The sequence below is a fragment of the Paroedura picta genome, chromosome 14 (genome assembly GCF_049243985.1).
Source record: "Paroedura picta isolate Pp20150507F chromosome 14, Ppicta_v3.0, whole genome shotgun sequence".
In the NCBI taxonomy this organism is placed as follows: domain Eukaryota; kingdom Metazoa; phylum Chordata; class Lepidosauria; order Squamata; family Gekkonidae; genus Paroedura; species Paroedura picta.
In genome coordinates, this window is record NC_135382.1 from 9430213 (window position 1) to 9458136 (window position 27924).

The 27924-nt window shown below is 47.4% G+C and overlaps 1 protein-coding gene across 5 annotated transcripts in view; it reads left to right on the forward strand.

Moving 5' to 3' along the window:
• Positions 1–19434, forward strand: part of AFAP1 (actin filament associated protein 1) — an 81341-nt gene extending 61907 nt beyond the window's left edge. The window contains exons 12-19 of one of the 5 annotated variants that reach the window (XM_077310703.1): positions 2168–2303; positions 3537–3794; positions 6256–6370; positions 7744–7908; positions 9052–9242; positions 11311–11472; positions 14157–17699; positions 17798–19434. In XM_077310703.1, coding sequence (XP_077166818.1) covers positions 2168–2303; positions 3537–3794; positions 6256–6370; positions 7744–7908; positions 9052–9242; positions 11311–11472; positions 14157–14183 — 1054 coding nt within the window. In that variant the 3' untranslated portion in view covers positions 14184–17699; positions 17798–19434. Of the gene's footprint in view, positions 1–2167; positions 2304–3536; positions 3795–6255; positions 6371–7743; positions 7909–9051; positions 9243–11310; positions 11473–14156 lie in introns of all 5 variants that reach the window. The other 4 variants (XM_077310705.1, XM_077310704.1, XM_077310707.1 and 1 more) reach the window with 4 other exon arrangements.
• The last annotated feature ends 8490 nt before the right edge of the window (positions 19435–27924 follow it).

Genomic DNA, 27924 nt, shown 5'->3' on the forward strand with positions numbered 1-27924 from the left:
CTAAGTTGAGGCAGCCCTGGTAAGTATTTTACTGCTACTCCCTGCAAAGAGCACTTAGATCAAAAGACCAGAATTTGCTCAGGATCCCTTGCCCAAAAGAAGTAAGACTAATCTCAACCAGGGCCAGGGCCTGCAAGAGGGAGCGTTCCACCAGGCCTGTACTTGAGGCCAATAATTTAACATCAGGGAATGCTGGTTTGCCTGCCAAAGCATGTCCCACTTTTAAAGTACTGATTGCCATCATAACCAATCTCCTCCACTGATATTTTAAGAGGCTGTTATTGAATATTTATAAACTGTTTATATAGATATTTATATAGATATAGAATCCTAGCATCATAGAGTTGGAAGGGACCTCTTGGGTCATCTAGTCCAACCCCCTTCACTGTGCAGTGGCTTCCTGACTGAGAACTAGGGTTGGGCACTTCGGCGGCCGTTCACACCTGGTGCAGCCATCGCCGTGGGGGACAGGGTGGGCGCACCTCCCCCCCGCGGCATGGCATTGGCTACATCGGGCATAAATTGCTGCTTCGGATGCTGAAGTGCCCAACCCTACTCAGAATCTTATTGCTCATCCACTGTAATCTGCCACCCCCTTGAATCTTCACAGAATCAGCCTCTCTGTCAGATGGCTTCCCAGCCTCCAAAGATCGAGAACCCACCACCTCCCAGGAAAGCCTGTTCCACTGAGATATGATATTATAAATAATAATATATGATATTTATATGATATTATTAATAATAAATTATTAATATGATTGTTGTTAATAATATGATATTTATATGGTATTAATAATATATAAATTATTATGCTATTATTGATAATAATATATTATATTTATTTATTAGTTAGATTTTTATTCCACCACTCCCAGCAAGCAGGCTCATGGTGGCTAACAATAAAACATCATATAAGAATTTAAAACACCCTATAAAACAATCACAATACCCCTAAAAATTACAGTTAGGTTGCAATAATAATGTAAAACTCCCTTTAACAACGACTCATAGCTGTGGTCACTAGTATGGTCAAACAATGCCCTTATCCTCTGGGCCTGGCCTAATACCAAGCCCAGCAATTATTATATTAATATAATATCATCAATTGTACGTTTTAGCATGTTGGGACTCACTCTGAGTGCACTGTAATAATAAATATTATTATCAAGAGACCACTGAGGCATACCAGGATCATGACAGCACTGGCAAAATATCTCTTGCTGGCAGGGGCTGATGGGAATTGTAGTCTATGGACATCTAGAAAGCCACAGTGTGGCCCCTCCTGCCCTGCAGGGTCACCATAAATCAGCTGTGGCTTGATGGCAAAAAAAGAAGACGAGGACGTTCCAGGGTGCTGGCAGAGTTTGTTTCAGTCTTCGTCTTCATCCATGGCCCAAGAATTTAGATAATTCCTTTTATGAAGATAAAACTTCAAATAATTTTATTTATTTATTTAGATTTCTATACCGCCCATTTCTTTGCAGCTCTGGGCGGTTTACACAGAACATTATAACTTACATGGAACATTACATAACATCAAAACAACTTTAAGAAACATCAAAAGATTACAAAACCACAATTATCATATAATAATAACAATTAACCCCCCCAGCAGTACATTTTCCTTGGCTTCCTGATTTCATCAACCTGAAATACTTTGACGTGGCTTGTTTTTGTTGTTGTTGATGTAAAGTACTTAGTGGTCCCCAACCCCCGGGCCGGAGACCGGTACCAGTTCGTAGATCAGTCGGTACTGGGCCGCAGCTCCTCCTCATCCTCTTCCCCGGCTGCTGCCTCGGGGGCTGCCCTGCCACTCTGCCTCCAGCTCACCTTGGGTGCTCTCCGGCGGCTGCCATGGCTGGGGCTCCCCCTCGGCGTGGCACTGCACAGCTGCTGCGGGCAGTGCCCCCCAGCGGGCAGCAGGAAGTCAGGGGCGCCAGCAGGAAAGCAAGTGGAGCAGGGGCTCAGGCGGCGGCAGTGATGTCCCTCGGCAAAAGACTACCCCCTCCCCCGGCCCTCAGTAAAATTGTCAAGCGTTGACTGGTCTCCGGTGATAAAAAGGTTGGGGACCACTACTTTAGAAATTGGTGGAGTTAATGCAAGGAAGGATTTTGATCTTTGCTTCCTTAACCAAGCATTGATTTTGGTTTCCCTCCTATTGTTTTAGTTTTATGAACAGACGGGCTGTCTCTACTAATCCGTATCGAGGAAATCCTGCCAACGGCTATGCGTGTCCCAGCGGAATGGCACTTCATTATGATGATGTTCCTTGCATAAACGGATCAGTAAGAATTGATTTTTGTGTAGGTCCAATTGTTTATACATGTTGAGCTCCCGTAACCTAGGGCATCCTTTAGCCAAGGGCCGCTGAGCGGAGTTCTAGAGCAGGGGTGGCCAAACCGTGGCTCTCCACAGGTTCATGGACTGCAATTACCATGAGGCCCTGCTAAGCATTTTGCTGACATGCTGCTGGCTCATAGTAATTGTAATCCATGGACATCTGGAGAGCCGCAAGTTTGATTACCCCTGTTCTAGAGCATTGCTTTTGCATCTTCTGTAGGCACCTGCATGTGAATATACTGTAATCCAGTGCTGTTGGATGAGTTTGAGCCACACAATTAATACAACTCTCTGGGGAAAATTAGGAGTTTGTTTGAGTCTGTGCAAAATGCATGACCACTAAAATGGGAGGACTCTGCTTGGTCCTTTACCTGCCTGCCTTCATGCACTCTTGCCCTCCTTGTTGCAAGATTCCTGGGAAGACCGTGGGGAAGGGGGGATGCCAAGGCACTTCTATTGCGGCTGCACATAAAATCTGCTTCCCTCTTCAGTGAGGAGAGCTGAATCTGGAGATTTGCCAAGCACCATCTGATAACATATCCAATTGCTTGCAAACAGGCTTTAAACAACTGCTTTTATTCGTATGTGATCCCGTGTGTGAATCACTGGAGCTTTAGCAAGTACTTTCATTATGAAAACAGAGGAGGACATTTGTAATGATGGAGAAGCTTTGCTTATCTATCAGTCATGTTTATATCCAGCCCTCCTTCCCATGAGTCTGGGGGGGGGGGGCATGCATGGGGAAGCACATGACTAAAGCTAAGAAAGCCTGCGTTCTTGAGGGAGACTTGGCTGAGAAAGGACTTGACTTGAGATGTGATTTCAGGTTGGTCTGGTCTGTCCAGCATTCTGTTCCCTGTGCCTGGGCATCCTCTGCCAGCAGGACCACAGATTTCCCCCTTGGTATAGGCACATGGTAAGAGGGAGAGTCCAAAATAGGAATGTCCAGAATGAGGAGGGCCATTTTGAGGGAGTTCTCAAAGACAAGGAAAGTTACAGCAATTAGTTCTAATTATATTCAGTGCGATGTCTGTAACTTCATGTGTAAAATAAGAGTAGGCTATCCTCTTTAATAGAACAAGTTCATGAAGGAGGTCGCATGCGCCAAGAGGGATTTCTCATTGTTCACTTTCTAAAGATTTTTTTTCTCCCCATGCATGAACTCTGTGCTGACTTACTAAGTGTGTGTGTTGCAGTGGGAACCAGAAGATGGCTTTCCTAACTCTCGTAGCAGAAGCACAGGAGAAGATGAGCTCTATGATAACATGGGCCTGTACGATAACTTGCCGTCTCCGAAAATCTTTGCACGCTATCCGCCAGCAGACCGAAAAACCAATAGGTTATCTACTGACAAACTGTCTTCTAACCATTATAAATATCCTCTGTCCTCCAATCTGTCTTCTGCTCCGTCTCTCACTAATACCTCTGCTGTGGGGAGGGGATCGGTGCCCCAGGTACTGCAGTCCTTTGTTATTCGCACTTCCTTTGCATGCTGCTGTGTATATCCTAAGAGAATTCACTTGCCACTCACCCTCTTGGCCACGTTCTGTATTGTTTCTTGGACTATTAATTCTCAGATTTTAAAAATGTGGGTTAACAGTCTTTCTTCAGTGAATTTGGACTGGGAAAGCCTTCAGCAGAGTTTCAAATCTCTGGAACTGTCTCAATAATGGGGACTGACCCCCCTGTACCCGTTTATTTCAGGGAAGAGCCCCCCACACACACACACATGTCATTAAGTTATTAGTAGCTGCGGTGGGTTGCCAGCTTGGTGGAGTGGTTAAGAGCAGCGGCCCCGAGAACCAGATTTTATTCCCCACACCTCCACCTGCAGCCAGCTGGGTGACCTTGGGCCAATCACAGTTCTCTCAGAGCTCTGTTGTGGAGCGAGAAAGGGAAAAGTATTTGTGAGCCACTTTGAGACTCCTTCAGGTAGTAAAAAGTGGGGAACAAAAAAAACCAGCTCTTCTTTCTCTACTGTGCAGTTGGCATTCTTCATTGGTACATATTTCAATTTGCTTTGTACAAGTATTATTTTTTCAACTAAAGAACATAAGAAGACCAGAAATAGTCCATCTAGTCCAGCATTCTGTCTCACACAGGGCCCAACCAGTTCATTTGGATAGCCAACAACAGAGCACAGAAACCTTCCCTGATGTTGCCTCTGAATATGGATGTTTCCCTCAGTCTCCATGTCTTGTAACAATTGAAAGACATCCTCCATGAGTCTGCCTCTCCACTTTTAAAGCTGTTTATTCCTGTGGCCATCACTGTATCCTCTGGCAGTGAATTCCACAGTAATATTACCTTTTGTTCTTCCTGGATGTCATAGAATGCCCTCAGACTCTAGTATTTTGGGAGAGGGAGAGAAAATTATTTTTGTCTTTTCACAGTATGCGTAATTTTATAAACCTCTATCATGTCCCCCCTTTAGTTGCCTCTTTTCTAAACTGAAAAGTCCCCGACTCTTCAGTCTTTCCTCGGAGGGAAGGAGCTCCAACCCCATAATCATCTTGGTTGCCCCTCTCTGTACGTTCCCAACTCTCCAATGTATTCCAAATGAGGCCGCACCATAGATCTATCCCGGGGCATTACAACATTAGCTGCTTTATTATCAATTCTTCCTGAATCTGTTCTGGGTGTTTATCTTTTCAGACTAGGCTGTGAGTTCTATACATAGCATTTCAGACAAACACAGGAGGTGATGAAGCCTCCACAGTTAATGTGGGTTGTAATGGTAGGTTTTGTGTCCTGCCTTTGTTTGTTCCGGCCTACTTCACGTCTACATTTGCCACCTTCAGCAGTACCTTTGGTAAATGTGGTATTCCCACCATCTCACTGCTTTGCTGGAATCTGTTAATAGCATTCAAAATGATCTCCCTTGTGGTGGCTTCATCAGCTCTTATGTTTTTTTTCTTAATTAGTTCTTATCAACACCACTAAACAGGCTGTTAGCAGATCCACTTTTCAGGTGATTTCATTAGCAGCCTGGTTGGGAGGAGTTCTAAAGTGCTGCTGTTGATTGTTATTTAACATTTCACATATAAGTGTTTGGGACATAAATGTTAACTATGAACCATAAGGCCTAGAACAGGGTTCTTGGGTGATTACGAAAGCCCATACATTTTCAGATTATCATATTGTGTTTAAGACTGTGGCAGAAAAACCCAGACTAAAGACAAAAAGTAGACAGCAAAACTTGTCTTGAACGCGAAAGCTCACGCCTTGAATAAATCTTTGTTGGTCTTAAAGGTGCCACTGGACTCTGATTTTGTTTTGCTGTGCTACTTCAGACCAACACGGCTACCCATTTGAATTTAAAAGTAGACATTTCTCCCTCAGAATTGAAGTGGTCAGATGAGTATCATAGAATCATAGAGCTGGAGGGAACCTCCAGAATCACCTAATCCAACCCCCTGCAGAATGCAGGAAATTCACAACTATATCATTAATATAAATGAATAATTTTTAATTCCTTGAAACAATTCTGCAATAAAAAACATAGGTGTCAGAAATTTGGTGGCTAAAGCTAATCAACCCCTGTTATGTTAGTTTAAGGGATCAGCCTGTGTTTTCCTGCCATTATTCCTTGTGCATTTTCCTGCCACTATTTTGAAATATTGTGTGAAATTTTGAACATTTCCCCGTAGCCTGAGGCCCGAGTAACATCTGTGTGTCCCTTTTGCCTGCTCCTCGGTAAGAAGTTGTAGGAACTTCGCTTCCATCTGCTTTGCTTGAAAATAAGGGCCCTTTTTCAGTTTGTAAGAAATGACTGTCTCTCAGTTGGGCAGCTCTAGAGTAAATTTCCTAGTAAAAATTCCTAATAAAGAATTCCTAGTAAATGTCCTAGTAAAAATAGGAAATTTATGCCATCTACTAATAATTGCTGAACAAATATTTGATTTTTCTTATCAGTTTAAAGGAAAGAAGGCTCCTATGGCTGCAAATGGAATTGTAGGAAAAGGAAGAACTTTGAGCAGTCCACAAAAGAAATCAGAATTTGCTTCAAATGTGAAACGCAATACCTCCAGTAAGTGTATTCCACTGGCGGGAGCCTTTCATTTTATTCGCTCTTTATACCGCTTTCCCAGCAAGCTGGCTCAGGGCGGTGTATATATGCCACAGGCATATATATGCCACAAGATCAATTAAAGTTAAAAAATGACAGTTAAAAACAATATGAAATACAAATAAGAGCATCAGCAGTCTAATTTCCAGAGCCTCCTCTGGTTTTCGCTTGTTAGTCTGTAGTCTTATTGTAAGTAATGGATGGTGTATAGATGGAGAGGTGGGGCCCACTAGGTGTCAACCAAACACCTGGCGGAAGAGCTCTGTCTTGCAGGCCCAGCAGAATTGTGCTAACACCTCATTCCACCGGGTGGGGGCCAGGACAGAAAACATCCTGGCTCTGATTGAGGCCCAGCATACCTCTTTAGGACCAGAGACCATGAACTGGTTGGTGTTAGCAAAGCACAGTGCTCTTTGGGGGGCATAAATAGAAAGGCGGTCTCTCAGATATGCAGGACCAAGACCATAAATGGCTTTATGGGCAAGCACCAATACCTTATACTTGATCATGATTCCGACTGGGAGCCAGTGCAGCTGTTGTAGCACAGGTCAGATGTGTGTCCTCCAGGCTGTTCTAGTAAGACCCCTGTCTGCTGCATTCTGGTCCAGTTGCAGGTTCTGGAGGAAGGATAAGGGTAGACCCCTGTAGAGCAAGTTGCAGAAGTCCAGACTAGAGGGGTTGCATGGATGACTGTAGTTTCAGGGTCAAGCAGGGCGTTAGTTGGAAACTTGGGGGAAAATAGCTAGATTTTAGTCAAGTAGCACCTTTGAGAACAAGATTTGCGGAGTGTAAGCTTTGACTCAAAAGTTTAATCCCGCCAGTATGGCTGCCTCTGGACCAATCTTATGAAAATAGCGCTTTACCCACCTGCAATGTGTAGAAACTACAGTAATAACTCAGACCTTGAAAGGTCTTCAGTAGGCTTGTGGGCTTTGGTGGCCGAAACGCACAAGCCTAGTTCAGTCCACTAGCATGGAGGGCAGTATAAAAATTAAATAATAATAATAAGGCCTCATTTCAGAAGAGATTTAGTTTTTCTTTTTCGTTTTGGAGGTATTATAATGAGTGGTTTCCCTTCAGGATTGATACTTCTGTTAATGTGATGGTATTTTTAAAGCATGAATGGGCTTACAATCAGCTTTGCTTTGTTCCTGCTTAATTGCTAAATGCTTTGTGGTGGCATTCTGTGGTGCAGAGTCAACTCGACTGAAACCGAGCAGCTTAGAGTGGGGTCCCTCTGCACAGGGTTGCACTATTAAAAGCCTCCTCTTCCCTCCTGGCCCGTGGCGGTCCTCTCTCAAATGTGTTGTGATCTAGTCGGTCTTCATGTGCAGATGCCGATCAGTACAAGTACGGCAAGAATCGCGTGGAAGCCGATGCGAAGAGGCTGCAGACCAAAGAGGAGGATCTCCTGAGGAGAAAAGAAGCCCTGCGGAATCGCCTGGCTCAGCTCCGGAAAGAAAGGAAAGACCTCCGAGCAGCACTTGAAGTGAACACTGGTACGTTGGGGGTTGGGTTTCTTTCGGTGTTGGAACCATCAAACATCCCAAGGAAGTGACTTTCAGCAGCAGGAAAAGGGTTTTGTATGTGAATTTCTATCAAGAACCAGCAAAGAACAATACAGATTGACTCCTTGATGAGCTTTTGTGAAATTTTAGAAGGTAGAACCTTCCATTACAAGAAACCAAAATGGTAGCTGTGAGTTGGGCTTTCTGTCCTCCCATAACAACTTGTTCATCTTCAAGGCTTTTGTGCAGCCACATGGGGACTGTACTTCCACAGGCCAGCCATGGAGAGAAGACAGCGAGATTCAGAAATAATATGTTTCAACTCCCAAGAGTGCTCATCCATAGGAAGGTGGCTTTTTCCGGCCAAGAGTCACATAATGTGGGTAAGCACTCTCCCCTCAGGTCTCTTTTTGCCCCCGGTGACAGAGGACAAATTCAAGAAAGCTTCATTTGTACTTTTCTTCAGAAGCTTCTGAGGAAAATAAATAACCAGAACTCCTTCTTTGGATATCTTTGGAATAGCCAAAGTATGGAGCAAAGATGGCCTAATGTCACAGGAACTTGCCCTGCCAGCTTGGTGTAGTGGTTAGGAGTGTGGACTTCTAATCTGACAAGCCGGGTTTGATTCTGCACTCTCCCACATGCAACCAGTTGGGTGACCTTGTGCTCAGCACAACACTGAGAAAGCTGTTCTGACGGAGCAGGAATATCAGGGCTCTCTCAGCCGCACCTCCCTCATAGGGTCTCTGTTGTGGGGAGAGGAAAGGGAAGTCAAATGTAAGCCACTTTGAGACTCCTTCAGGTAGAGAGTTGGTTCTTATCTGATGCTTTTCTCTACTAGAAGGAGGCTCAAAGTGGCTTACAGTTGCCTTCTCTTTCCTCTCCCCACAACAGACACCCTGTGAGGCGGGTGAGGCTGAGAGAGCCCTGAGATTACTTTACTGCTCGGTCAGAACAGCTTTCTCAGTGCTGTGGCGAGCCCAAGGTCACCCAGCTGGCTCCATTATGGGAGAGGCTTTACAGCCGGTGGGTACAAATTTACAAGGAGTAGAAAGTAGAAGTTATAGCCTGTTGATGTCAAACAGGGAGGCCAAAAGTTCACCCTGCTTTAAAAAGCTCATGTCTGGATTTCAGGCAAGAAAACCCTCATTGTCCTTGAAGATAAATTGAAGAAGCTGGAAGAGGAGTGCAAGTCGAAGGAGTCTGAGCGAGTTAGTCTGGAGTTAGAGTTGACGGAGGTGAAAGAAAACCTGAAGAAGGCCTTGGCTGGAGGCATCACGCTGGGGCTGGCAATCGAGCCTAAATCAGGAACTTCCAGCGCCCAGGTACTCGGACCGGCTGTGCTTTTGAACCTGTTACCCAATGCCAGTTCCCTTGCTTATCAACCAGGAGTGAGATGCCAGGTGCTGGAATGGCGGGCGTTATTGGGGAGGGGGACCCTTATTGCGGTCAACTGATCCCCACCCCCACACAATATTGATTTATTGATTGTATTTATATACTGCCCTTCCCTGAGGCTCAGGGCAGCTTACATAAAACGCGGAAAACAGTACGTGGAATTTTGTCCTCCCCGGCAAAAAGTGTTGTCACAAAACATACAGGTGTTTTTTCTTTAATTCAAGGGATGTATTGGGAATGTTCAGCTCTGGGCTGGAAGGGGCGAATATTTTCTTTTCTCGATTTATACCTTTTGAAGAGTCCACTGGGGGGGTGGAAAGGGTGGACAGGTCACAGCCGCCTTATGCCAACTTAGTAAGATTTTCAAGGCAAGAGATGTTCAGAGGGGGGTTGTTATTAGGGTTATGCACTTCGGCCGCCAAAGCAGCCGTTCCAGCCGGAAGCAGCCAGCGCCGTGGCGCTGGCTGCTTCCGGCTGGAACGGCTGCTTTGGCGGCCGAAGTGCACAACCCTAGTTGCTCTTGCCTGCCTCTGCATCGTGACCTCCAGGTCATAGCAAAAAGTCCACTGTAAAGCTTATCGTTTTTCAGTTCTTCACGGCAGGATCAAAAATGCCTTCAAGGCTGAAACCCCAAGCTCAAGCCAGGCAGCCCCCCCCCCCCCAGTTCTGTAGGTGATAGTCATGGAACGAAATCTGCCGACCCAAAATTATTAACTGCAAGGTGGGCGGGACTCCTGGATTCAGAAAGAAAGGCCATCTGGCATCTCTTCTCTCTCCTCTTTTCAGCTGTGCAGCTTTTGGCTAGTGTAACTGTTGGTGACTTGAGCCTCTTGTGGCGCAGAGTGGTAAGGCAGCCGTCTGAAAGCTTTGCCCATGAGGCTGGGAGTTCAATCCCAGCAGCCGGCTCAAGGTTGACTCAGCCTTCCATCCTTCGGAGGTTGGTAAAATGAGTACCCAGCTTGCTGGGGGGTAAATGGTAATGACTGGGGAAGGCACTGGCAAACCACCCCGTATTGAGTCTGCCATGAAAACGCTGGAGGGCGTCACCCCAAGGTGCATGACTCGGTGCTTGCACAGGGGATACCTTTACCTTTAACTGTTGGTGACTGTTTGCTAGAAGAACTGGGATAGAAGTACCTCAAGTGCTTCCTGGGGAATGGATTTCCCTGCCCATAAGAGTACCAGGGACACTGTCCATAAGAGTACCGGGAAAAGACTTTTTGGATAGGGGCATTTGTGACCCTAAAAGTCTGGGGCTAGGTGCTGTCTCGGGTAGCTTTTGTGTTTTTCTGAACAGGGAGGAGTTTGCAGAATCACACCGAACTGAGCTGTACCAAGCTGTTAGAATCTTCTTTGACTTTTATTAGTCCTTGTTGGCTTATTTGTTTACAAAGTTTCCTCTTGATCAGCTAGATCAGGGACCTCAGAGTTTCCCATTTGTGAGGTGCACAGCAGTTTCACTTTGTCATATTATGGTCTTCCAAGTAATCAAGATCAGTGGAGAATAGCCCTTCCCATGACACTAGCTCTACCCATTTGAATAGTCATCAGGGTAATGAAAGCCCAGAGGGACAGGCCCCTCCTGCTCCTTTTATTCATGAGTGGGAGAATCAAGCCAGGACTAAGATAAATCGTTATAGATATGTCCCAAATCTTGGAAGGAAGAAGACTTAAATGGTGAGGTGTGCAGAGGGGCAGGGAAAGGTGTGAATAGGGAAAGGCAATAGAGAATAGTAAAAGCACAGACCACTTTTGTCTGGCCATTAATTGGACTCCACATTAATTGTGACCCAAAGTCTTGTATTCGGGAAGAGGGAGAAAGTTCCTTTCCCCAGTACATACTTTCTTTCACACGCAAACTGTGGCCGGGTTGTCAGCTTTAAAAAATTAAACCTCACCTGTGAATGTTGTGCGCAATGATGAATTTTCCCTTCTGCCCCCTGATGTCCACTGTCAGTCAGAGCGATTTCCAATTGGGCTGTGTTCTTAATTCAGTCTCCAGTGCTTAAACATCAGACTTTGGAAAACTCTCCCATCTCCAGTTGTGATACGAGCGATACCGAATGTTCAGTGCCTGTGAACAGTGCGGTGGTCTTAAAAAGACATTCCTCTTCGAGCACCTCCCCCTGCAGAGGCCACGTGCTTCAGAAGGCCAAGGTAAGATCTGACATTCTGCCCAGCTTCAGGAGCCAGCGTGGTTGATTTTGTTTTATTTATCAGCAAGATTTTTTACTTTGCCTTTCTGCCCCCATAGGGCCAGCAATGCAGCTAACAAATGAAACCGTAAACATTAAAATATCATCTTAATCGCCATTAAAACCAACACACAAATGCATCATTAAACAAATTAAAAGCAAAGCTTAAAATAAATGCCAAAGATTAAGTTCAAGAGTTAAAGCTTTGGGGAGGAAGGAGGAAGCCTAGGCCCCTCAAGTCTTTTTTGTCCACAGGCACTTTTAGAATTTGGACACAGAGTGGTTACAGAGGCCAAAATGGCTGCCACTGGGCGTGCCACAAGAGGCAGAGCCTCCCACGAAGAGGAGGCTCAGGAGCGGGGGGAGAGGGTAACCTAAAGTAATTTTGAAGACACAGTGGAAAGAGGACTAAGAGAGAATAAGACCAACAATATGGAGACATCTGTCCCCGAAATGGTTGGATTTTTTGCATCCTTGCATAAGGACACTCTGCATCAGTGGTCCCCAACCCCCGGTCCAGGGACCGGGACCGGTCTGTGGATCAGTCGGTACCGGGCCTCGGCTCCTCCTTGTCCTCCCTGGCTGCTGCCTCGGGGGCTGCCCTGACACTCTGCCGCCGGCTCATCTTTGGTGCTCTCCAGTGACCACCGTGGCTGAGGCTCCCCCTCAGTGTGGCACTGCACAGCTGCTGCTGGCAGCGCCCCCCAGCGGGCAGCAGGGAAGCAAGTGGAACAGGGGCTCAGGAGGCAGCGACGTCCCTCGGTAAAAGACTAGCCCCCTCCCCCCCCCGGGCCTCAGTAAAATTGTCAAGCATTGACCGGTCCCCGGTGATAAAAAGGTTGGGGACCCCTGCTCTGCATAGTAGAGGAAGGAGTGGTGCATGCTGGGAAAATTCTGTTCTGTTTTGTCCATTAGTGCCAGTTAGCAGAGTCTCTCTCAGTCAGGGAATGCCTCGGCTTCTATACTCAGTGCCTCAATAAGTTTCTGTAACAGAAAGAGGTGTGTTAAGAACAAAGCTTACTTCAGTATGAACATGTGAGATGGAATCTGTTTGTTATTTCAATTTTACCAACTGAGAAGAAAGGAGAAAAGCCTGTCAACTGTAAAAGAAGGGTTCTTTGGGTTTGAGAACTGTGTAGAAAGAATGATTATTTCAAGAAAAAGAAGTAACTGCCCAAGTGAAAAACAAGCTGGTCTTCAGCAACATTGTCTCCGAACAAAATTCCCCTACTTACTCTGCCTGGGATGCTGTGAAGTCAAAAGGTTATCCTACAGAATTATTTTCAATAAGGATATTGGTTTAAATCATCAATCTAGCTCAAAATTCAATTTTTAGAACAGAAGCAATGTTATTTTAACTTGCCCAGCTGATCGGATCTCTAATGACTAGCAAGAAGTGCCAACCCTGTGCCTCTTCCTTTTAGGATTGGCCGTTTCAGTGCCCAAAGCGGCCGGTTGCTCCCGACGCAGACAGTGCCGTAGGGGTGGGGGGAGGGGAGGTATGGGCATCAGAGCACCGGTGGGCACACACATGTGGGCGTGGACTTCCGCTGCCTGCGTGAGTGCCCCCACTGGTGCTCTGATGCCCACGGCTGTCTTGGGCGCTGAAGCTCCCAACCCTATTTCCTTCCTCAAATCCCTTGATGGGTGCCAGGAAATGTATTGTAGGGGTGGGAGCCATGGACTCCACAGGCACCATGTTGGGGACCTTTGGGTTAGAGTGTAAAATTAGGATTTGGGAGAACCTGGATTGGGTCCCTGCTCTGCCACAGAATCCTGTTGGGTAACCTAGGGCCACACATTGTTAGCCTTTATCGAGTTGTGACGTTAAAATGGGAGTTGAGAAGAGCAGTATAAATTGCTTAGGGGAGTCCCCATGGAGAAAAGCAGTGGTATTAACAAAGCAATTTAAAAAATATCTAAATACATGTGCTGTTCATAGATTACACACGAGACAGCAGTTTCTTCCTGACTCTACTTTGGAATGAATATTCCATTCAAAAAATAGCTACTGATGGAAGTATACCCTTTCATTCTGCTTGTGTAATTCTTTGATTTTTGCAGACATGTTTTTCTGCTGCAGTCTTTTCTTTCATGGATTCATTTTTTACTTTCTCCACATGTGAGAAAAGGAATGTCTGGATTTTGTGTTCAACTCACAGGGAGTATTTTGGTGGGTTAGAGCAGTGGCCCCCAACCTTTTTTAGGCTGGGGACTGACAGGGCAACTGGCCCGCCCGCGCATCGCGCATGCGCGGCCGGGCCCGCACATTATGCATGCATGGCCGGGCCCGCGCATGCACACATGCACCATGCACGGCCGAAATCGCGCATGTGCGGCACTTTCGCGATGCGCGGGCGAGGCTCTAATTCCCTTCCCCCCCCTCCCGCAGTAAGAAGCTTCCCGGGCCGCAAGCTTGTGGCCTGGGAAGTTTTTTACTGCGGGGGGGGGGGGACAGGGAGAGGGAACCGTGGCCCGGCACCATGGCCTTCGTGGCCCGGCACCAGGCCGCGGCCCGCAGGTTGGGGAACACTGGGTTAGAGTGAACACTGAAACATGTTAAGATGTATTGGAATTTCAATAGAAAATTAAATCTAACCTCTCTCTCCTTCCTCTCCCTCTTGCTCGCTCTTTGCCTTCCTCCAGGAATGGGAGTTGAAGAATGGAACATAAAAGAGATTTAAACATTCTAGCCCTCTGCTTTAAGGCCTATCTGGTGTAGCTGAAGATGGACTGAGGTGGATTTATTATGCAGCAATAGTGAGGATTGGTCAGTCCCGCTCAGTCAGTGATCCATGAACAAGAATGCAGACGGGAGAAGGGCTGTCGTGCATATATGATGCTTTTGTCTTCATCTGGAATAGCAGTAATGTGAAAGCAACAGTTTAAAATGATTCCATAGCAGGACTGGTTAAACCTAGCACTAGCCGTTGTATGAGAGGGAAATGGAAATCAGCATGTTTCGGTACCCATTTGAAATAGTTTTAGGTAGCTTTTAATTATTTGGTATGAAGTCTAATGTGGAATTCCTACATGCATTGCTGCATAACCGTGGAGAGTCACGAGTGTGTGGCTTCCATTCAGTGCTTGTGCATTTTTCATGGTAGAAGACTGAAAAGCTGGATTCTCTGCTGGATGGGGGTGGGGTGGGGGGTGGGGGCCGGTGCTTTGGCTTGCTGTCAGGGGCCCAAAAAGTTAAAACACAGCTGGGGGAGGCCTTTGGACAGAAGCAGCATCTGGTAGCTGCCGTTGTTTTTAACTGTACTTTTAAAGAGTTTATTTATTATTTTTTTCCAAATGTTTTTATTCTTTTTAAAAAAACAAATCAGTAGATACGGATGCCATTTCACACAATTGCAGGAAATACATGCGTATTAAAAGCAAATGACTACAAACTCGCCTTCCTAAGTCTGGAAGTCAAAGGGACTCTTGGAGTTTAAAACAACAAAAAAGCAGCAAAACACAATCTGGGGGGGGGGGGAGAGACCAGATCTGTTTGAGAGCCTCAGACCCCTCCCTCTTTCTGGGAACCCTGCCTTTTGGCAATTAATATTTGAGGTTTTATTTTTATTATTCATACGCACCTACTATCTTCAGTGGTCTGTGCTGTAAAATATGTGTGTGTGTTTTAAGGGAATGTTTATTTTTATAATTTTTATAAGTTTTGTTTGGGTTTTTTGCTAAGCAACTGAGCTATGAATCAGGTAATTTCTGGTTTGAATCCCAACCCTGTCGTTAACTCGGCAGGTGGCCCATAGGCCACAACACCCAATGAGCAGCATGGGAGTAAATGACCTACCTTGCAAGGTTGGAAGGATTATGGAGGCAACTGATATGTGAAGTGCTAGAAGTTTCCCAGATGGCCCATAATATTTCAGTGGCCCCCAATCCAGCGTGCTTTTTGTGCTATGCTGAACCCACGTGGCACCGGGGCACCGAGGCGGCCTCAGTGTGGCCCACCCCCTCCGTCACATGATCCAAGACAGCTGGGCAGTAGGCAGATGGACAGATGCTCTGGCTCACAGGAAAGAGGCTCCTCTTGTTCCTTCCCAGTTCAGTTTCTCTCCTGAGGGCCGATAGAAGGAACTAGTGGAGGGGCATCTCCTCCCTGTGTTGTCGGCCAGGGCTTTCTCGCTACTCATGTGCTCCCCTCGCTTCCTCAGTTCGAGGGACTAATGGTCAGGGGCTCTCCCGGTGGCTGCTGCTCTTGTTGACGTTTTGTGTGCCATGGGGTGGGGAGGGGGGAGACTTCAAAATGGGGGCTGGAGCAGACACAGCAAGGTGTTTTTTCTGTTCTCTCCAAATCTATTGGCAGGCTCTCTTTGATGCATAACGAGAATTGTGCTTTGGGGTGGGAAAGCTGCTTCCCTGGCTTTCTTAGGAGAAGGTGAAAATGCCTTGGGCATCATTCCGTTTGAACCTTCTGTCCAAGCACTATCCCACCTCCCTCCCCCCCCCCCCGCCGAGAAAACAGTCCCATCAGCAATCTTGGCCCCGAACTGGAGAACCACAGCCTGCAGGCTGGACTCCTCCCTTGCTTAGAGGCATGACCTCAGGAGCCCCATCTGCCAAAGCTGCTTTAGGGAGATGCTCTCCCCTGTGTCAACAGGGCTTCCCTTTGCATGAACGGTACAGCTGAGAGAGACTAGAAAAGGTCTGGGTGCCGTTCCAGTGTTCACTGTTGTAGTTTTTGAAGCTGTCCGTATGAACGGCTCTCTGTGTGTTGCCTGAGAGAGGGGTCTCTTTGTTCCTTTCAAGAAAAAAAAGTGAGCTAGCTTTGCTTTCTCTTCACTTTGGCATCTGGATCTGACTGGGCAAGTTCTCCGTTAGTGGAGGGGCCCCCTACTGCCCAGCTACTTTTGAGCTTGTGCCCGAGGAAAGGATGCAGGCAGATCTCCCTCCCCCAGGGAGGTGGAGAGGGCAGCGTTGCCCCAGAGGAGCTTTCTGTAGCATGGCAAATTCAGACGTCAGCTGGAGCCCCTTGCGTGCTGGGTTCATTTCCGGAGGAAATCGTCTGATAAAAGTGCTTCATAAAGGGAGCTAATCTCTCCCCCCCCCCCCAATGGCATGTGGGATGGGATAATGCCAACCTTTTCCTTATCCTAATCAAAAGTCCACGTTTCCTCCCTGTGTGACTTGGTCTTATGGCCGATTGGCAAGGGCTGACCAGTGGACATGTGCAGAAACCTCAGATAAATCCCATGAATTCTCTGCAAGGAAGTTTTATGCAAAAGTTATTTTTGTTTAGGCAGAATATTTTAAACTAATTTATTTGTATAGTTCATTTAATGTTTTAATTTATATGTGTACATATTTATAGTGTATGCTGATCTCCCCCCCCCCCGTGTTTAATGAGGAAGCAGCTTCCTGTCTTCTCTTTGAAATGGATCTCGCACCATGAAACTAATTTAATAGACTAGTGAATTGGAAGACATTTTCCTGGGATGTGCAATTTCAGTTTTCCTTTATGAGGGGGGGTATTTGAAACTGCCACTGCCGCATCGCCCTGTGCTAGACGGGCCCCTTCCACAATTTGGAGGGGGAACTCAGCCCTCCAGGTAGACTGCGGGGGAGGTCTTGTCACTGCCACCCTGATTGTCTTTGTCTCTGCATGACAACACGTTGATCTGTGGGAGGGTTATTTAAGAGACATGCCGAAAGCAGGCATACCAACGAAACACCCACTTCCCACCTGCACGCTCTTCCCTTGTGGATTTCCTGGGATGGTCGTGCCGTAACTCAGTTTGAGTGCTCCTTGCCTGTGCTGAATGTTTGCTGCAGTGTTGGGCACGGCTGAGGGGACTGAAAAGAACAAGGAAGTACAGATAACATTGAGCATGTGAAATACACCCACCGGCACAAGGTACACGGCAGGCAAATTATCTTGCCCCATCCTAGACCACCTGTAATAAATCTCCTTGTTGACTTAGCACAAGGAGAAGGATTCACATAATCATGGGATCCTAGCACAATTTTTATGTAGATTAAAATACTAATAAAGCAGTTGCCCACATGATATCAACCTCTAGCACAGACAAGACATGGAACTATTAGTGAAGGTCTGCTGAGGGACTTTGTTCCCAATTAGAAGAGTTGGTTCTTATATGCTGCTTTTCTCTACCTGAAGAAGTCCCAAAGTGGTTTACATTCACCTTCCCCTTCCTCTCCCCACAAGAGACACCCTGTGAGGTGGGTGAGGCTGAGAGAGCCCTGATATCACTGCTCAGTCAGAACAGCTTTATCAGTGCTGTGGCGAGCCCAAGGTCTCCCACTGGCTGCATGTGGAGGAGTGGGGAATCAAACCCAGCCCTCCAAATTAGAAGCTGCCTCTCTTAACCACTTCACCAAGTGTGTATGTGTGGGTGTCAGTCATGGCCAGAGAACAAGTTGAGACTGTCCCCCGCACTTGTTCCTAAGTGCACCTCCTTCTCCTGTTAAAGTGGGAGAAATTGAGTGCTGCACTTGGGACCAGGGCAAAACATGGGTGGTCCAGTCATTACAAAGCAGGAGAGCAAAGCAAAACCATCCGTACCTCTTCCCGGAAAGAGCTCCAGCATTGGAGGAGAGGGGCTATGTTTCCTGGTTCATTCATTCATCTAGAACAGGGGTAGTCAAACTGCGGCCCTCCAGATGTCCATGGACTACAATTCCCAGGAGCCCCCTGCCAGCGAATGCTGGCAGGGGGCTCCTGGGAATTGTAGTCCATGGACATCTGGAGGGCCGCAGTTTGACTACCCCTGATCTAGAACCTGGCCAGACAAAACCCCAAGAGGCAGAGTTGGGAAGCAGGGAGAAGACAAGGGCTGGATTGGGAAAATGGAGACTCCCAGGACTTGGGTTCAGGGGAACTGGCAAGGTCTGGCAGTGTAGCCAATTCCCCCTTTCCTTTGGATTTTCTTTTCCAGATTTAGTTCCATTCTCCATGCCTGGAGTCTTCCCAAACCAGGGCAAGGGATAGCAAGTGTGCTGTACCTCCCCCCCCTCCGCCCAACTTTCTTACCTTTGACCTTACTCCAGGTGCATCATGGGAGGTGCATCATGGGACAAAGTCAGGGCAGCTTTATTTCATGCGGGAGCCGGTGTGTAAGTGCAACAAGAGTCGTGTTGGTGTCTACACCCCTCACTTTCTCCCGCCCCTCCCATCTTTCTCAGGCCTTTAGCAAGCTTCTGGCAAAAAGTTTTTCTTAAACATTTTTCGGCTGCCCTGGCAGTATCACTCCCAGCGACCTTTAAAACGGCTTTAGAGACATCAGTTGTGTATGTTTGTGAGACACTTTTACAGATTTAAGCATCCAGAATAAAAATAATCGATTTTTACTTTTTTAAAGAACATTTTTATAGAGGTACTCAATATCACTGAGGGTACTGTTTAGATACCAAGTAATTTGGGGAACTTCAAGAGGGTGTTTGGGGTGGGCTTCTTTCAAAAGACACCTGCAACGTATTAAGTATTTTGTATCAGTCTTCCGCTATTACTGAACCTATTCATGACTCTGCCATGAAATAATACTCTCATATTATAACGAATTATTTTCTTACTGTATTTTCAAAACAAATTTGTATGTAAAACTGTCTATGAGAAAGGAACACAAAACCAAGAGAGACCCTTTGTTTGACTTTATGATGTTTTAATGTTATTTCACCTGTGGTTTAGTTTTCATGTTACAACTTCTGTATTCCTCAGTGTAACTAACGGCTGCTGTTCAAAAGAAAATGCTGGATTAGACTTTTTGGCCCGCCCAGCAATTCTTACATTCTTAGAAAGGCCTTCATGACTTTAAAAAAAGAAAATTCCCACAAGATACATGATTAACTTTTCACTTTTGTACTCCAGAAAGTCCTGAAAAGAAAGAACTATGACTGGCACCTGGTTGGTGTAACATTAATTCACATTATTAATAAAGATAACCTGTGAAAACATGAACTTTGTTTTGTGGTATTTGTTGCTGGGGTAGTCAAACTGTGGCCCTCCAGATGTCCATGGACTACGATTCCCATGAGCCCCTGCCAGCAAACACTGGGCTACATGTCAGTTTCCAGTCCGCCCAGTAGACCAGACCCAAGACTAAAATGTTCCCTCCCAACCCAGCTCTTTCCTCATTTATTTCACTCACACTCCAAATTTCTCCCCTATAGAGAGCCGACCGGGCTAACAACGTTCTCCTCCCCTCTTGTATCTTCACAACAGCCCTGTCAGGATCAAGTTAGACTAAAAATGTGTGATTGATCCAAGGTCACGGTGATGGGCAGGAGGCTGTTCCACCCCTGAAGGGGAAAACAGACACTCATCGGAGCCTATGAGAGGGCTGCACCAGTATCCAGTCACCCACCAAAGGAGGGGTTGGGAAGGTGGAGAGACGCACAGCGGGGGAAGTTTAATTTTGGGCTAATTGAAGTTTAATAAGGGCTAATGGATTAGCCCTTTCAGGTCTGAATCTGGTGCTAAGCATAGCTTGGACCATTTCGGCTGATCCTCGGGAAAGGACCGACTGGTCTGGGTGGAATCCCATGCCCATGAGAGGCACCAACCTACTGCCTAGTTCAGGGGTAGTCCAACTGCAGCCCTCCAGATGTCCATGGACTACAATTCCCATGAGCCCCTGCCAGCGAATGCTGGCAGGGGCTCATGGGAATTGTAGTCCATGGACATCTGGAGGGCCGCAGTTGGACTACCCCTGATCTAATCTGTGGAAGCCTTGAAAGCACCAAGGAACACTTAAACTTGCCTTCACCTTTCCTGGTATCTGCCAAGTTCTCTTAGAAAGTGGGTGGGGCCAGGTGAGGCTTGTGGCCAGCAAGTTTTCCGATTGGCCACTGGAGCCTCGATGGGTTGTGGAGATTTTTAAAAACACTGCTTTGGCAGCAGCTGCCTCTCGCCGTGTAGTTGACAGTAAGCCGCAGAAGCGTTTTTTTTTTGTGACTGGGTCTGCCTTCTCCGGCAGCCATTTTTGTAGCTGCATCAAACGCGTTGGGTCCAAATTTCCAAAGTGCCCACGGGCTCCAAAAGGTTGGGGACCCCTGGGCAAGGGTAAGATCCATGCTATTCGCAGGTGGTCTACATATAGAGTAGGACTTCAAAGGACCCACTTTCCTCTATGCTTTTCAGAAAGAATGTTTAGGATAAATCCGTTGAGTGCCAAACTGTTTTTATTGAAAGAAATGTTGTACAGTCTCTCAGAACAGATGCATTCCTTTGGATACACTAGTCGACCCGCTACATATTTTGAAGCTGAAGAGTATTATTAGGCTGCATTGCACAGCTTAAAAATATTTCCTTACCAAATCTGCAGCAAGTTCTACTTTCAAGAGCCTTGGCTATACAGAGTGAGCTGTTGGTTGTGCAACTGAACCATCATTGAAGTGTTAACATAAAGCATTTTGAAACAACTGGCTTCTTTTTCTCAAAACCAGAACACGTCACTACAAAAACTGCCCTTTCGTCTGTTACATATGTACAAAAATATACAGACTCCTCCGCCCTACCCTTAACAATAAGGAATTCATTTCATATTCCCTTGTATACAAAGAAACTTGGATAATTATCTAAAATACAAATAGGAAAAATGTGACCGGTATTCTCACATCAAAACTAGGTGAAGGCTAAAGCAAAACATGGAGAAGCATTGCCAGGATCACTAATGACAATCATTTAAGCCAGGGGTAGTCAAACTGCGGCCCTCCAGATGTCCATGGACTACAATTCCCAGGAGCCCCCTGCCAGCGAACGCTGGCAGGGGGCTCCTGGGAATTGTAGTCCATGGACATCTGGAGGGCCGCAGTTTGACTACCCCTGATTTAAGCAAACTGGATGTTTTCAAAATTCTAGTCCCCATCAGGTGTTGAGAATTTGCTCATGGGGCGCCTAAAAGTGCAGGGATTTCAGAAGGTTAATTGCCCCTTTGTGGCCTACATACATTTTCATTGGCTCCAAGTTGCATGCAGGAGCTTAAAATCTGGACTTAAAATCTGGATTTGGGTGTTGTTACTAGAGGCTCTGGTGTTTTGTGTTTTAAAAAAAATGCGGGTACATCAGCATTCGTTCTGAGGAACAGCACAAGTAGGTAATGAAGGCCAGAAAGAAGACAGAGCTTTCAAAAAGCCAACCCTGTTTGAATAAATGAACAAGGATTAGGGCTTCAGGAGATGCCCAGCAAGAGGAAGGGGAATGTGAGGCCACCTCAGATCCAGCCCCCAATTCCTAAAGGGGCCTGTGGAAGATGGGTGGGCCCACAGCCAAACAAAGCCAGAGTGGGCCCTGACTAGCCACAATTAACGTGACCATCAGCAAATGGGGGGGGGGGGATGAGCCTTTATTCCAGGGTTGAGCGCTTCAGCTCAGTTCGGCCACCTTGGTGATCACTGAAGCCTGAGGCGGCACGTAGGAGGCCAGCACTGCGGCACGGAGAGGAGGGGCGGCGGTGGTGCCGAACAGAGCTGAAGCGCTAACCCTACTTTATTCATCTCAGAGAGGATCAAACACGGGCTGTCTAACTGGCATTAAGGGCTTTCATCCCAGGAAAGGCGGGTTGGAAAAGAGAGAAAAGACACAGGACCCGGCCAGTGGGAAAAGGACCAAGAGATAGTTTCTGAGCTTCTGCAGCCACTTCTGGTTTGTGGACCCAGGTTTTGGAGCCTGATTCAGCTGTGTAGGTTTGGCAGATTTTATCTAGACTCGGCCCAAAGCTCTGACTTGCTGAAGGCAGTTAGTAGCCATTTCGATGAAGCTTTCACTGGAGTTGAAGATCCCCCTCATGTCTTCTCCCAAACAGATAAACCTTCCCAGCAGTACAGTTCTGATCTGGCACCTCTGCCCCGAACGACAGCCTTAAACTTTGGGCTTTTCGGCATTCTCATTTTCCTCGCTTGGGTGTTCTTGTTGCTTTGGTGTTGGGTTTCCCCCCCTCATGTTCCAAGCGCATTTTGCTTCCTCTTGTGGTCATCACTTTATGTCTGGCATAAAACCCTGCACTTTGGACCTTTCCACATTCTCATTTTTCCTGCTTGTAAAAGGAAGTCACAAGCGAGGAACGTGAGCATGTGGGAAATCTGCATGGAGATCTGCTGGACATTGAGCAATGTAATACTGACTTGGCTAATAGAAGGAACAAAATACATGTGGGGAAGGGAACAAACAACCCAAAGCAACAAAAACACACCAGCAGAGAAAATGGGAATGTGAGAAAGCCCTTTCAACCCAGTCACGATTGCCCAACAACACATAAAGACTGCGTGGAAAACCAGTGCCCTGTTTGGTTATATTTGCAGGAATTAAATCAAGGATGCACAGTGCAGCGGGGCAACACAAGTATTCCCCCTCCCCGCCCTGTCATTCCGTCTTTGTTCTTTGAGCATCGTGACACATCCTGAGCCTTTAACGAGTAACATTTAGAATTGGGAAAGGATGGGGGTGGGAGAGGATGGAAGAACAGGCTGAAAGTCTCGGTCAGGAGCATGACAGGCAAAAGAACCTGTGGCAGGAAAGATCACTGGACTTCAGAGCCTCCACAGGCCCCTTAAAACCGGACGTACTGGAAGACTATTTCCTCTTTGGAGTGGTGCTGTTACAGTCTCTTCAATAGGGTTCCATTCCACTCTGTACTTTGGCCACAGAACACTTCTTGTGGCCTGCGTCAATGAGTTCAGAAGAAAGCCTGTGAGCATCTCTCGAGATAGCTGACTGCATGTCTAGGGGACCATTACGAGACTGCGTCTGAGCTGTTCTATTCAATCCTAGCAAGAAAGTCCTCCAGAAGTCTTTTCTCCTGTACTTTATGGCTCATGGGCTGCTGGATACAGCCCTAGAGGGAAGGCATTAGGTGTCCCCAGGTGCCGCTGAAAACCCAGAATGGAGCTGTGACAATTAAACCGCCCTAGCATAAGTAGAGAAACCAGGTTCTGTAGAGGCAGGCAGTGAGGTACAGCTCAGCCCACACCTGAAGGGAGAAGGTTCTGAGGGGCACATCTATGCCCTCTCCCAGCACTCGTGTCCCCATAGTTTTCTGTACTGAATTTGAGGGGCTGCTTTAAATGTATACACAGTGGAAGTGCAGCATACCCTTATCTTTTTGTATGGCCTCGTTGCTAAAATATTTTACCTTTAGTGTCTAAGGCCGCAAAGACATTAGATTTTATTTGAGTGCAGCAGAACGCATCCTCCTGCATCCTCTGGGGGATCCCTTCAAACCACAAAGAGTTTTCTCAGAGATTGCCCACCCCCTTCCTAAAAAAAAATTCATGGTGGTTTTTAAAGCAATTGTTATGCCTTTAAACCAGAGGTGGCCAAACTGTGGCTCATGGGAATTGTAGTCCATGGACATCTGGAGAGCTTCAGTTTGGCCACCCCTGCTATCAGTTGTTTCTGGGCCAGAGCCTTCAGGACTGGGTGGGCGTGTAAGCTGAAAAGTGATGAGGGCTGGGAATAGCTTCAGCATTACAGGGGGAAGTTCCAGTCCCCAGTTGACGAAGGATCTGGCCTTCTCAGGCCCGGCTGGCTTCTCTCCAGCATGAACGGATGATGGGCTAGCAAAATGGCTTCCTCAAAGGCCCTTCCAGCTGCCCGGCATGCACAGAACCCCACAGGGAAGAGAGGTCAAGAGCAAGCCGCGCTGGAAGACACGCCACGTGGGCCGGAGAATCGGGTCCACCAAAGAATCTTCCTGCAATATTTTTGAACACAGGCAAAAACAGGCTGAAGCTAGTCTGTTCTCACCCCTAATCCTTTTGGACACAGAATTTGAAATACTTATTTAACTCCTCTTGCATTGTTGCCATTTGAGGCTCCAGAGCCTCAGGGCAGGGAGTGGAATTCGCCAAAGAGCACTACAGACATCCCTCCCCTCCTGTGGGTCAAAAAGGCATACACGTGGGGGGGGGGGGCTGCAAGCTAGCAAAAGCCAGGCGTGCCTATTGCATTAACAGAACAAAAGAACACCAGGAGATGCTCGAGGCCCCCTCGGCTAGACCTACATTCTGCTGCCCTGCCCTCCTCCTTCAATGTGCTCAGGACAGGTTTCTGGAAAAGCACCAGAAAGAAGAAATTCCTGATGCATGAATCAGCTCCCCAGGCCTGCCTGATGGCCCTCCCCATCCATATGTGGTGCACAGATGGAACCTCCAAGGGGGCCTAATCATAATGACCTGGGGGACAGCAAAGGCATAAGGAGGATCCTCCAGTTAATAGGTCTTGGCTGACATTTGTGCATTGAAAAAACACCCAAACCCCCCACCCATATGGGGATTTCCAGGGCCTCTGTGCCACCAGTGGGGGAAGGGTGTGTGTGTGTGTGTGTGTGTGTATAGGATTGCCAGCTTTAGGTTGGGAGGCTCCTGGAGATTTTGGGGTGGAGTCTGAGGAGGATGGAGATTTGGGGGGTGGAGTCTGTGGAGGACAGGAACAGCAGTGCCACAGAGTCCATCCTCCATAGTATCCACCTTCACCAGGAGAACAGATCGAGGTACTCTGGTATGGGCTTTAACACTGGGGGATTTGCAGGGTCCACCTGGAGGCCGGCATGCTTACCTCATACACACAACGTGGCCCCTGCAGCCTAAAAGAATGGAGTGGCCCTGCAAGGTGGCACCGGAAACACCCACCTCTCACTCTGTTGCCAGGAATAAGCTGCAATCTGTAACCGCCACCCGAGGTGTCACAAGTCCCGCAACTGTGTCAGCGGCTCCTCAAAAGCCTAGACTACAGAAGTGCCCCCGCCAATCACCCACTGGGACCCAAAGGGAAGCCACAGTATATAAAGGATGCCAACCCCTCTGGTCTCCCAAGAGCAGAACCTAGAATCATAGAGTTGGAGGGGACCTCCTAGGTCATCTAGTCCAACCCCCTGTGCTATGCAAGACACTCACAACCCTATCACTCATCCACTGTCACCTGCCACCCCCTTGAACCTTCACAGAATCAGGCTCTCCATCAGATGGCTATCCATACTCTGTTTAAAAATCTCCAAAGATGGAGAACCCACCACCTCCCGAGGAAGCCTGTTCCACTGAGAAACCGCTCTAACTCTCAGGAACTTCTTCCGGATGTTGAGACGGAATTTCTTTTGAATTAATTTCATCCAATTCGTTCTGGTTCGTCCCCTTGGGGCAAGAGAGAACAATTCTGTTCCATCCTCCATATGGCACCCTTTTAAATACTTGAAGATGGCTATCAGATCCCCTCTCAGTTGTCTCCTCTCCAGGTTAAACAGACCAAGCTCCCCCAACCTTTCCTCCTACATTTTGGTCTCCAAACCCTCACCATCTTTGTTGCCCTCCTCTGGACACGTTCCAGTTTGTCTACCTCTCTCTTCAACTGGGGTGCCCAAAACTGAACGCAGTACTCCAAGTGAGGCCGAACCAGAGCAGAGTAAAGCGGTACCATCACCTCCCGTGATCTGGACACGATACTCCATTTGATACAGCTGATTGGCTTACAGTTTGACAACCAGTCAGTGAGCAAGAAGCAGCCAAAGGTCACTGGAAACTCAACTGGAATCTCCCCCCCCCCCCCCCCAAATAGCGCCTTTCACCATCTGAGTCCTTCACTACCCAAGGCTGCTGTGGGAACAGGAGTCAGAGGCTGACCTGGATCACTCCAGAGCATTTCCAGCATGATTTATGAACACATGAAACTGCCTTCTATGGAATCAGACCCTCGTCTATCACAATCATGGTCTACTCAGACGGGCAGCAGCTCTCCAGGGCAGAGGCCATTCCCATCCCCCACTGCCAGGCCCTTTTAACTGGAAATGCCGGGGATTGAACCTGGGACCTTCTGCATGTCGAGCAGAAGCTCTACCGCTGAGCTACTTTTTGCTTGTCAAAGACGCAGTCCTTCACAGACACTGACCTGGAATGAAATCAAGTTGAATTCAGGGAGACTGAACTTCCAAGAACCGAGTTGCATTTATCCCCTATTACCAATCTGGCAGGAAGTCCCTAATTAATCAAGCAGATGGGATCACAGCAAGTAGAAGGATCTGCCTGTGAAATCTGCAGGAAACCTCACACAGCCACAGAGCCATTGGGAAGCCCTTTCCCAGCAGTGGGAGAGGCTTTGTTGGCTGATATCACACACACAAACACACACACAAGCTGTGGCAGAGTCCCTCTCCAAAACACATTCTCTAATAGTCATTAGGAAGGTGCCATCAACTGCACAAGAAACAAACACAAGCACCCCAGTTTAATCAGACTCTAAAAATAAAAACCACCCGGAAAGAGATAACCTGCCCAAGTGTGCTACGTGCTGCCGTAGATGAATGAGGCCAGCAGAATTTCATGGCCTCTCTCTCCAGTGTGACCCATTTCTGCCCCTGCCCCTTCCCCTCTTGTCCGGTTGGTTGGGCAGCCAACAATGGCTTAGATGCAACAATGAAAACACAGGAGAGCATGCTTTAAGATTTGAGTTAATGGTGTAACCCAGGGGTAGTCAAACTGTGGCCCTCCAGATGTCCATGGACTACAATTCCCATGAGCCCCTGCCAGCAAATGCTGGCAGGGGCTCATGGGAATTGTAGTCCATGGACATCTGGAGGGCCGCAGTTTGACTACCCCTGGTGTAACCTAAGCAAGGTTATGCACTTCCACGGGCTTGCTTCAGAGGGCCCAGTCCATTCCCCCTTGAAATCAATGTGACTGACTTTGCCCAGATTTCCACTTGGTCGTAAGGAACTGGATTATGCCACCAGAGGACCAATGAGGTAGGATGTGCATCATCCCCAACTGCCTCTGCCTCCTCTTTGACCCTCTGGGGTGTCACTCACCCTGGAGGACCAATCAGGTAGAGGTTGCGCCACCCTCTGACCACATCAGCCCCCTCCCACCTACAGGAAGAGCTGGCAGTAAGGTAAGCCGGCCAGGAAGGGTGGCTGGGAGGCCATTGTAGCCCCCAAATTCTGGCCACCTGGGCTGCCCCCGGCTCAAATGGCCCTGTCTAGGCCTCTAGAGGCACTAGGAAGTCCACAAAAACGCTATACATTGTGTCAAATAAGTATATTTCCTTTGAGCCACCTTTTGAACTAATGCTGGAAAAATTGAGAGATTCTGCATCTACCTTGGGGTGACCCAGAATGCTGCTCATAGCCTACTGAGTGGTAAACCAAACATTGCACAGGAGTGTCGGGGGAACCCTCTCTTTTGTAATGAAAAGCAGCCTGCGTGGAATCCTGTGGGGGCAGAGGTGGACAAGTGTTCGACTATGTCACCTCTCCCATTCAGTTTGCTTAAGTGTATTTGTGTGTTGCGCACAGCCATCTGACAGAAATGCTGATTCTGTTTACTTTGGCAGATGGTGAGTGGGTGGGCAGAGGGGATCGTGTCCATACTTGGTTCTTGTGGCCCTTCCTTGCACACCCAGGGAAATGGCAATGGCCACTTTGCGGTTGGGAAGCAAATTTCCTCCAGGCCAGACTGGCTGGGG